The 11,882-nt window shown below is 26.8% G+C and overlaps 1 protein-coding gene across 2 annotated transcripts in view; it reads left to right on the top strand.

Moving 5' to 3' along the window:
• The first annotated feature begins 392 nt into the window (after nt 1-392).
• The window catches only part of LOC103576424 (myelin regulatory factor-like protein), a 31,754-nt gene continuing 20,264 nt past the window's right edge, over nt 393-11,882 (top strand). Inside the window, exon 1 of one of the 2 annotated variants that reach the window (XM_008556631.3) lies at nt 393-1,736. In XM_008556631.3, coding sequence (XP_008554853.1) covers nt 1,688-1,736 — 49 coding nt within the window. In that variant the 5' untranslated portion in view covers nt 393-1,687. The remainder of the gene's footprint in view (nt 1,737-11,882) is intronic. The other variant, XM_008556632.3, reaches the window with a different exon arrangement.

Genomic DNA, 11,882 nt, shown 5'->3' with positions numbered 1-11,882 from the left:
AAATTTTTTATTTTCATCAATAATTTATTAATTATTCTTATTACTTGCGCGGTAAATTTAAATATTTGAAAAATAACTTATTAGAAATGAGAAAAAAATTAAAAATCATAAATCGAAATAAAATGGCGGCAGAATATGATAGAATTATTCAAAATATTAAATATATTGTAGAGTAGCATTCATACTCATTCATGATAATTTAAATTTTAATTATTAAAAGTACGCCTTTGCGCCTGTTTTATCGGTTTACTTATGATATTCAAATTATTCCCACCGTAAGGTGGCGCCTCCTTAATTCAAAATTACAAACTCAGTGTCAAATTGCGCGTTTAATAGAACCGGTTTTTGCTTAATAATTTTTACGTCGTTCTCCCACGCGTTTATTTTTTAATTGTAAGAAAAAAAAGAAAATAAAACAAATCTAAACCTTCCATCTTTAAAACAAAATTTAATAAAATATATAAGCCTGTATATTTTGTTTATCATTACAAAGTATAATAAGTAAATCTAAAATAAAAAACTGACATAAAAGTTGATTAATTTAAATTGTCACTTGTCGTATTCCTCAGACACTCAACGTAATCTTAACTCAAGTCTTTATTCATTGTCGGTATGTTATAATAATGTAACAGTGTACATATAATATACAGTACCAAGTAATCACGTGATCAAATGGCTCTGTATTCAGTGGTTCGTTGATGGACACGCAAGTGTATTTGTCGGGATGGTGGGGCCGTCAGAGTTTGTATCGGGAGCGTGCAGTAGCCTGTGTCGGTTAGCGCACATTGGCGCATCATCACACTGTCAATAAAATTTATACATACATATAAATATATATGTATAATATATTAAACAAGTTTTGATTTAGTAAAAAATGATAAATTTACAATTATTTAATCTGACACTAGTTAGCAAACAATTTAGATTAATTTAATTTTCGTGGCGGTAAATCTGAGTGAGTTCAAATTTGAATAATTGTGTGTTAAAAAAAAATAATAATAATAAATAAAGAAAGAGAGGAAAAAATAATATAATTATAGTGCATAAAAAGTGTAAACGACTTGAAAGCTAGATAGCTAGTGACTTCCGCTCTAGACGGTGGTTGTTTTAACTATGCAACTTGTTCTCCTGGTCCTGGAGAACTACTTGTGTAGAAAACCCACTAGACTTACTTGTGACGTTTATTTTTAAAGTTGTGGTATGCAGTGAACTCGGACTGATTTTTTAAAATAAAATTGTGTTATTGTTATTTAAATAAATTATTTTATTATATATAAAACAAGTAAACAAATTGTGGTAACGGTTAATGTCATTGATTGTGTGTGCGCGCCAAATGAATTACAAATTAAATGACAAAAGTTGGCATTGATGATATGATGTGAATTTTAAATATATACTGGTTTAGTTTATTTTTTATACGTATTATAAATAATCGTAAACGGTACTAATTAATATTATTATTATATTAATTTATATATATATAATACAGTGTTATGGTAAATAATATATAGAATTTATTAAAAGGTGAATTGAGGAATTGAGTAGAGTTAAAAAAATAAAATAATGGATTATTATTTAAACCACGTTCGAGGTCTTTAAGATGTTGGACGTGTTGAGGAGAGTAGACAAGCAACAAAATGGGACCCGTTGAGATCCTAAAGGGATCCTGGATCCCAACTACGGAGGCATGGATGTCATCGGGGACGGTGATGAGCAAACCCTCCAGGCCATTCTCGGTAAGTTTTATTTTTTATTATCTAGTTATATTTTTTTAAATTATCAAGTATGGAGATATATGCATATATTTATTTGATTATATATCCTTTGGTGTATTTTTTTTTATTAATAATTGATGGCAATCCATTTTCATACATATTTTACTGGTGATATTCATCGATCTCTCCGTGGCAATATCCTTAGACCAACTGTTAAATTATATTACTTTATATTTATTTACAATATGGAATTTAGTTAATGAGAGTAAAAATAAAAAAATTAGGTGACGAGGTGAATGCTATTTTTTTATTTTTTATCGGTGCCAATGACTTGTACGAGCGAGTTCAGGGCATGTTCCACCAGTCATTGACCTTTATCGTGATCAGAATTAAGGTGGATTTTGAATACGACTAATGGAAAGCCGTAGCATGGTAATAAAGTCACTGAGTTATTCTACAAGATGATTTTTTATGTTGTCATAGAAATTATTTATTTTAAATTAGTAAAGGTGATAGTATTGTTTTTGTTTCTGTTACTATTGACATTACTATTTATAATGGTGATATAAATCATGGTGATATTACGTGTATAAGGAAGATAAATATTTGAGAAAGATAGCGAGTGTATAAGAAATTACAGAACAAGAAGAAGAAGAAATTTTAAAAGACCTCTTGGGTAACACTACTTTAGTTGGAGACTTTATTTTGAATTGACTGACTGACTGACTAATACTACCACTACTACTTACACCAGTGCAACGTCAAAGCAACGTTTCACTTCATGACAATTACCAACGACGACACAGAACAGTTGCATCGACAAAATGCATCCAAATAATTTCCGGTGCTCGACAATTTTATTTATTGCCATAAAAAAAAAGTAATAACATTTTAAATCGTTTAGCTAATCATTTATACACTTATTCAGTTTATTTAATAAATTATAAATAAATTACAATAGTAATTATTACTCCGGATGTTAATTACTCTTACAAAATATTATATTATTTCAAAAATGTTTAAAAAAAAAAAACTTCCTGTTTACAATATAATTTTAAAGAGTTAATACCCTACTTTTATTATTTCACATTAATATTTACTTCCCGGTTTTTATTATTGTTATTATTATTGTTATTATTCTATTGACGAAACAAAAACTCTCAATTCAAATACCTGTTACGCGTAATGTCTCATGCCTACAGTTGAACCATGCGCAACACAGCTATTACTCACTATATCTATATCTATGTATATAAATATGCATATTTATTATAAATAGATTTCATTATTTATATTTTACATATTTATTTTTTAATTAATCATATTACAGATAGACATTGAAATTCTAATCTTTCAAATTGAATTAATAAAATTTTTTTTGGAGTTTTAATTTTAATGACCCTGACGTTAACAGACGATCAACAATTTTTGAATTTTTTTTTTCAACAAATAAATGACAAAAAAAAAAAAGTAAAAATATGCACATGTAGAAAATTAAAAAAACTATTGGTGCAATTTTTTAAAGTATTTTTTTATTATAATTTTTCATAAAAAAAAAATCTAAAAATTATTAAATGTTGGCTAACTTCAGTATTATGACAATTAACAATTTTTGGTTTTTTTTTTTCAACAAATAAATGACAAAAAAATAAACTGAAAATATGCCCACGTAGAAAATTTATAAAACTATTGGCGCAATTTCAAAAAATATTTTTTTCTTCATAATTTGTCGTTATGAAAAAAACCAAAAATTATTAGACGTTGGGTAACCAGTATCATTAATTTATTGGAACGTATTGCGATATATCGAACATCTTGTGAGATAGTAAACGTGATATTTACGGTATAAAAAACGTTTTTTAAATTTCTTTATTGTAAAACATGAGATAGATGTATATGCATGATGACAAAGGGTCAAAAGTGGAGGATGAGAGAGTGGGAGAGAATGTGAAGAGAATTTAAAGGAGAGGGAATGGAAAGGCTGAGATCTGGAAATTGTATTGCATTGGAGTGTATATGTAATAGTGTGTGTATATGTATATTTATAAAGAAGTCTTTTTACTTAACTTGGATCTTGGGGGTCTACTTGACTCGGTAAAGACGTGAGGCCTTTCGCGCGGCACGGGTTTTCATCGTTGTTTCCATATTATTGCTTTGCTTTGAGTACATGTGTACGTATGTACACCTTGCGCGTTTCATGACGTCACTACACTGCGTACATTCACCTCATTAAGTACACCGTGGCACTTATTATCGAGGACAAAGGTTACAATGCTGTCAAGGAAGAGAAGGAGGAGCAGATGACCCCACTCAGATAAAAATATATCTATATCTATTATGATTTTATCATTTTTTAAATATTTTTATCCATACACAGAAAGAAAGGATTTCTTGACGTAAAAAATTTTTACCTGTCTCAAAAAAATCTTTACTTGCTACAAGAATTTTTTTTTACTATGAATTAAAAACGATAATTTTCTTGGGGCAAAAAAAAATGTTCTTGAGGTAAAAAAAAATTTTTCTTGTGCCAAAAAATCCAAGTAAATATGCATCATTTTTTAAACCTTTATATCATGCGTATCAGTTTTAGTTTACTAATTGATGTTAACATTTAATTTCATGCCGCCAATTAATATAAAACTTATTTATTACAATACTACATGTAATGGTAATGTAATTATAATTATATATCTAATGTTGATTAAAAGGTTATTTACATTAAGATAAAAATGTCACGAGGATTTAAAAAGTTGAGATGTGCGTATCATGTGAGGGAGATTAATTCGAGTAAATGTAAGGGTTAAAAATCTCTTACATTTTTCGAATATTTATTTACATTACACTGTAAAAAATTTTAGTAGATAAATCGCGAGTAAATCTGGAGTAAATGAGGACTGATTTTTTTTTATTTTATCCCCGCGGAGTGAAATTTACCCCGAAGAAAATGTTACTTTAACATTAAAACATCGAATTGGAGTCGATGTAAATTAAAATAAAACCGGCATTACTCCGAAAATACTTTAGAGCTAATTTGGAGTGATTACGAATTTTATTTAAATCCGAATAAAGAAGTAAAAAACAAATTACCATGTATACGGAGTAAATAAAGAGTTCGTTTTTTCAGCAGAGTGATTTCGGCGTGATCTGGATTTTACTTCAATCCGCATTCACTCCAATTCGGAGTTTTAATATTAAAATAATCTCCCTTTCAAAGTAAATTTTACTCCAAATGCTTCGCATTTACTCCGGATTTAATGCGTGTTCACACCGTTATTTTTTTACAGTGTATTTATCAGAATGCGGATGAATAAAGCATGTACTAGTAATGTATACAAATTATAATATTTATTATTATTATTATTATTATTATTATTGTTATTATTATTATATTATTTTGAATAGGCATCAAACAAACGAGTGACTGAAAAACTGTCTTGAGATACAAATCACGCAATAAGTTCCGGGATGTTTTGACGTGTCAATAGATGAATTAATGTGGGAGACTATATATCTCTTGTCTGCTCGATACTGTATTTTCTGTAGAGGTTCTGGATAATTATCAAGAATAGGATGAACGTAAATTATGGATAGAACAGTCGAGATATGAGAAGAATTTAATTATACAGTACATGAAATATTGTTTATTATTTTTTTTAAAAATATTTTTGTGTACCACGGACTGTATGACATTTAACCTTGGACCTAGCTATACTATATATAGTTTTTCTTGATGTTGAGAACGTATATGTAAATTTAAGAACAGGTTCTTACTTTTTTGACACGTATTTTATTAAACAAAAAATGAAGGTTAAATAATATGTAGGACTCATACTTGTTTAAATTTACTTTAATATTAAAAGGGAAATGTTTTTGTTTACAGTTTACAATTTCTAATAATTCTATGAATTTTTATTAGTCAGTGTATTTATCAACTCTTGCTTTAAAAATATATAATTTTAAAGGTGTAAAAAAAACATATTCCGGTTTTATAACAAGGTCATAAAGTTTAGGTAAAGTATTTTAGATATTTAAAAACAATATGTTGATAATAATAATAAAAAAATAATTAGTCATATCCCTATCAAAAAAATTTATGTGGGGTTGCATGGGGACCGTACGAATCCATATAGGAAAGTATGGATTTATGTACACTGAAAAAAAAAAAAAAAAAAAAAAACGGTATTCAAGTATCTGCGTGTTTATATCCTCCTGAGTAAATATTTGTTTAATTATAATAAAAATATACTCCAACCGAGTAGTATTCTCTTGATTTAAGAATTTGTATACTTATTTTAAGAAAATATACATATTCTTAGTTGGAGTATATTACTACTAAGATTAAACAAATAATTTTCTCGGGAGGATACAAACACGCAGATACTTGCACGAAAAAAAATGAACTATAAAAATTGAAAATGATAAGTGATATAATGATAAAGTGATCAGTAAATACTATCATTCTAAATAGTAATTTTCTCATTTATGATTAAAACGTGAATAATTACAGAATAAGTAGGAAAATTTATTGTCTATGCAAGAAAAATTACTATTTGAACTTTAAAAATTGTAAGTGATACTTAGAAAATAGACGACACGTATTATAAAATTTACTATTTGAATGTTAAAATTCCCCATATTGACAACCGGGTTCCGGGTTATTATTTCAAATAGTAATTTTTAAAGTTTTTTTTCTCCCCTCCGGGCGGAAAGCGTCAACTTTTTTCCCGCTGTGCGAAACGAAGTTGACGCTTTCCGCCTCCGTCGAGGAGAAAAATAGTATTGACACCTTGGGCAGTAAACAAGAAAGCCTCAGATCACATGTTTGTTGACAATTACATGAGATCTGAGACATTTCTTACTTTCCTGTCCGAGGTGTAAAATATACTATTTTTCCGTGTGAATACAGTATTTTTTTTTCAGTGTAAAAATCCATAGGAATTAATATAGGAGTGTATGGATTTATGTAAGAATCCATGTAGGAAATCATGGGTACACTGTGAAAAATTCCCATTAAATTTTACTATGGGTGCATTGTAACACCGGACCATAAGAAAACTGGTATAAAATTTTCAAGTGTCCCATAGTAAACGTATGCGCAGACGACACGATTGGGCCCAATTTTTTTGAATCTGGGTTTCTATATCTATTTATTGATACACTTATTGGGAATCCATCCAACAACGCCATGTGATTTTTTTTATTGGGATTTATTTAAATTCATTTAAATAAAATTAATGAACATTTTTCAAAATCGGTTAAAAAATAACGAATCTAACAAAATAATGAGGATTAAAAGAGCGATGGCCGTTGTCGGGCTCAAGCACATTACGACGCAAGTCGTCGCAAGCTCCAACCCAGTAATCACCAACCCCCAGAATTTTATTGGACAGCGTCGGGACGTTAGTTCCACCCCCGAGAAAGCTCGAGCATGCGCTTGTCACTAGATGACATTAATGAATACTCGTGACAAACTATTCTTATTTATTACATTTCTTTTTTTTTATACAGTAACCAGGCTAAATAATAATGAAACAAAATATGTATGAGCCGAAAATTCAGTAGAAAATGAAATATATTTTTAACAATTGAATTTACTGATAGTCAAAATAACTCTGACATTTTTATATATGTATGATATATAAGATTCATATGTTTTATCTAATTGTAAAAAGTATTATTATTATGACTATTATAAATAATAATATTTAAGCTATTATAGAAAAGGAAATTTAGTAACAATCAGTCGTTATTTTTACCAAGATTCCCATAATTATTAATAATAACTTCATAATAATTCAAATGTAATAATAAGAAAATTACATACTGTAATTTTCCACCATTCGTCTGTAAAATAATTCTTCAATAATTTGTGTATCACGTGTAATTACTGTAATTAGTTATTATTATATTTAATTATTGTTGTTACTTTTAAATTAAAAAGTTATTTTAGAAATTATAAAATCGGGTTTATTGTTATTATTTAGATTATTGTTAAAGAGGAAATAATTTATGACCGGATATTGATTGTTTTGATATTATACAACAAAATTAATAATAAGTACACGCGCATCGCACCTGTATGAATTTAAAGCGATCAGGTCTAAAAATTTTAGAGAGTGAATTGTGTATAATTATAAATATATATCTCAACATTATATAATTGTATTAGTATCCGTAAAATAGTAATTAATCTTATGGCACTTTAATCTTTTGACATTATTTATTATTACTATTATTATTATTTTTAAAAAAATTTTTAATATATAAATATATTTAAATCTTTTTGATCGGTTATAATTAATAGTACTGGAGCTAGCCGACGTTTGATAATTTTTGGATTTTTTTTAAACAATAAATTATAAAAAAAAAAAACATTTGAAAAAATTGCACTTGTAGTTTTTAAAATTTTCTACAAGTGCATATTTTTAGTTTAGTTTTTTTGTAATTGATTTGTTAAAAAAACATCTGAAAATTACTAATTGTCTGCTAACTTCAAAATCATAAGTTAGCCGACGTCTTTCAATTTTTGGACTTTTTTCAAAGGGATAAATTATAAACAAAAAAAAATATTTAAAATTACACCTATAGTTTTTTAAATTTTCTACGTGTGCATATTTTTAAAATTTTTTATTTCTTCATAATTTATTCTTTTTCAAAAAATCAAAAAATTATTAGACATCGGTTAACTTTAGGATCATTATAATTATTGTTATTTTATTAACTGGCAGCATCCGATTTCTTTCAAAGTTTTTTTATTTGGTGATATTTCATGAGTTCATTACTTACATCCTCAGACTATAACTACAATATAATTACAAATGTTAAAAAAATTTTAACTTTTGTCAGTATTAACTTTTTTTACTATTTTTTTGTATTTACATTTATTTTTGATTTAGAGAAAGTCACCAAATAAATAAATTTTTAAAGAGATCGGATGCTGTCAGTTAATTAAATAACAATTATTATTATTATTATTATTATTATTATTATTATTATTATTATTATTATTATCTGGTGATAAATTCGCGATGATGAAGGATATGAAATAGACTTTGAAAAGTGGGGGGTTGGAAGGTCGGATGACGGGGTAGTTTGTTTAATCGATGACTGCAATTCGCTCATGTTCTTCTTCTTCTTGTCCATTCTGACTTGTTAGCTTTCATTTTTTAAAATTATTTAAACTATTTTCAACTTTTACATTTTAATTATAAGAAATTTATAAATTAATTAACTTTTTTTGTATTAAAAATGTCAATACAAAAAAATACGGCTGCGTAATTGTTATTTCTAACATAAAAAAATACCTATTCGTGGTTTCTATATATATATATACATATATTTAATGAGATAGACACTGAGTATGTTTCATAAGCAAACCAAATTTGGCACCAAGTTTGACGACTTGCGGCTCTTCAGCGCCTTTTTCAGGCTTTCGTGACTCGATACTTTACTGTTTAAATTACTTGTACTACAATTTATATGGTAACGAGTTAAAGAAAAAAGCCATGTTCAATGCAACAAAATATTTTATTTTTTTTTTTAAATTATACAATAAAATACATTATAGAAATATGTAATTTCAATGACATTCTTATATTTTTTAAATCTCGATAATACATAATGATAATTTAATTACTAATCCAATTAATTTATTTATAATATATAATGTGATATTACGTCGTATGAATGTATGTAAAGGAGTGAATGAAATAAAAATAAAAATAAATATAAATATTATTATCGTTAACGTAATATAGGTAAAGGCGGTCGCGTACAGACAACACAGTAGTACACAGCAGCCGTGGCTCTGTTACGCCCCAACGTTCCAGATTTTCCACCGAGATTGTTTATACGCTCAGCAAAAGAGAAAGATGAAGAATATATAACGTGAACTACTTGCGAGATACTATAAAACTATATACTTCTATATTTTATATATCTATATATCCATTTCACATTAAATGTATCACTAGTGTAAGCGAATAGTCATGAACCGAAACGCTCCATATGTAGAGAGAACTGAGGTATTTAATTTAAGACTAAAAAAAATGATAATAAAAATGAACACTTGAATAATAAATTCTTCAGAGCTAATAAAAAAAAGGAAATGTCTATTGACATTAAACATTCTTAGTTAAACAATTTTTAATATCCTTCCTCTTCGTTACCTCATTTTTTATTTTTTTTTTTATTGTTACTAAGAAAATAATTATTTTATTTGTTAAATAATTTAACTTGTTTTTTTTTTTAAACACTGAGAGAAAAAAAAATCCTTTCGAATCATTACCCAGCTAGAAATTTTGTGTATTGATCTTTAGTTACATAGATTTCATTCAAAATAATTTTTTTAATCGAAGAAACCCAAGTTTATTTCATGATATTTTGATCATTTTTGTTTTGAAAAAGTATTCAAAATTTTGATTTCCGTCTGTCCAAAAATAATTCTTCGCGTTAGATATGAAATTAATAATGCAATAATTTATATGGATTTATTACTCAAAAGAACATTGTTTTTACAAAAGTTATTTTTTTTCTTTATATTTAAAATTTTATTATTTTGTAACGATTTTTTTTTCTCACAATACAAAAACTAATGATTGTAAAGATGAACAGCACGTTTTTAAATCGTTTTCATCCGGCTTCCTTTACACAATGTCCGTATTTATCAGAGGTACGAGAAATATTATTACACGTTATATAGTAGTACTAGTGTAGACAAAGAGAAATAAAAAAAAAGATGGATGAAAAAAAAATAGAAAAATAAAAAATAAAGATCCATGCATTGATGTAATGTGGGTGCTAGAGTACTAACTATTGTATTGTGATTCGTTATCATACTCGTCGCGATCTGTCTTTTTGTTCCTCAATCTTTTCTATCTACATCAACATCTGACTGCACAGACTATATCAGAGCAGGACGTGTGATGTAACAAACATTATAAATAATTATTATTAATTCATTAAAAATTTTAAATAATTAATTAGCATCTATATCGATATATATTAAACTATTAATTTATGTCATAAGCACACTATTAAAGACTAAAAAAAAATAATTACAATTGTATAATTATTTTTATTATATATATAATGTACTTTCCAATGATCTTGACATAATAAATCCAAAGTAGATAATCTATTTAAAAAAAAAAAAGAATAAATGAATAAATAACTAGATTTGCTATAAATATATTTAAAAAAAATCTATGGGTATAAGTGGCATTAAATGAAAAATTATGTGACGACACTGAAAACTTAATGTCAAAATTTAAAAGTTACTCACGCAAACATTTACACAGTAAATGGATTATATGTAATTGTAAATATAATTTTAAATAAAAAGTTTTAAAAAAAATAATATTAAATAGGAGTAGGGATCATAAGTCACGGTGGCTATGATGCCCAGAAAATATAAACGCTGACTATTACTGAAGAATCATAGCATACGCCTTAGCTTCTTGATGTCCTGATGTCGTGTTTCACCATCTAGTCACGCTACACTACTATTCTAACTTCCTCGTCTTTCTCTCTCTTTATTCTGTCCTATCTTACAATACATTAAATATATATAAATATACATACATCTATAATATATATATATATAGATCATCAACGTGAATATGTCGCGCAAACTCTTTTCAAGCATGTCCACAAGTCAGAATAGAACATAGCATTGATTTATACACTAAAACTCTATTTTATATTTTTTTCTGCTCTATATTTTTTTTTTTTTTTTTTTTTTCAAATGTAGATATATATATTTATAAAGATTGATTTATATTATAACAATGTATGTAATAACAGAGAATTTATATGATTGTTATCGTGCATTTATAGAAACACCCACACAAGTAATTTTTTTTTTTATTTTAAAAAAATATTAAACGGTAAAAATAATATTATTTATACTCTACCTGACTTATTCGAAAAACGTGCTGGTATTGACGGCTTGACAATGAACAAAAATAAAATAATGACTGTGATATCTCTGGTTTGATGAGAGATTGTTGTGGTTTTGTAATGAGTAATAAGATGATAATAATTCTGTCTGTATGAATATATTTATATTTATATTTTATATTTATAATATATATGTATATATGTTGTACATTATGAGAAAAGAATTGAACGCTGAGCAAATGTCAGAAGAATTCGCGTAATCTCAAG

This window comes from Microplitis demolitor, chromosome 1 (assembly GCF_026212275.2).
Source record: "Microplitis demolitor isolate Queensland-Clemson2020A chromosome 1, iyMicDemo2.1a, whole genome shotgun sequence".
Classification (NCBI taxonomy): Eukaryota; Metazoa; Arthropoda; class Insecta; order Hymenoptera; family Braconidae; genus Microplitis; species Microplitis demolitor.
The sequence above is the reverse complement of the archived record's forward strand: the minus strand, read 5'-3'. Positions and strand labels throughout refer to the sequence as shown.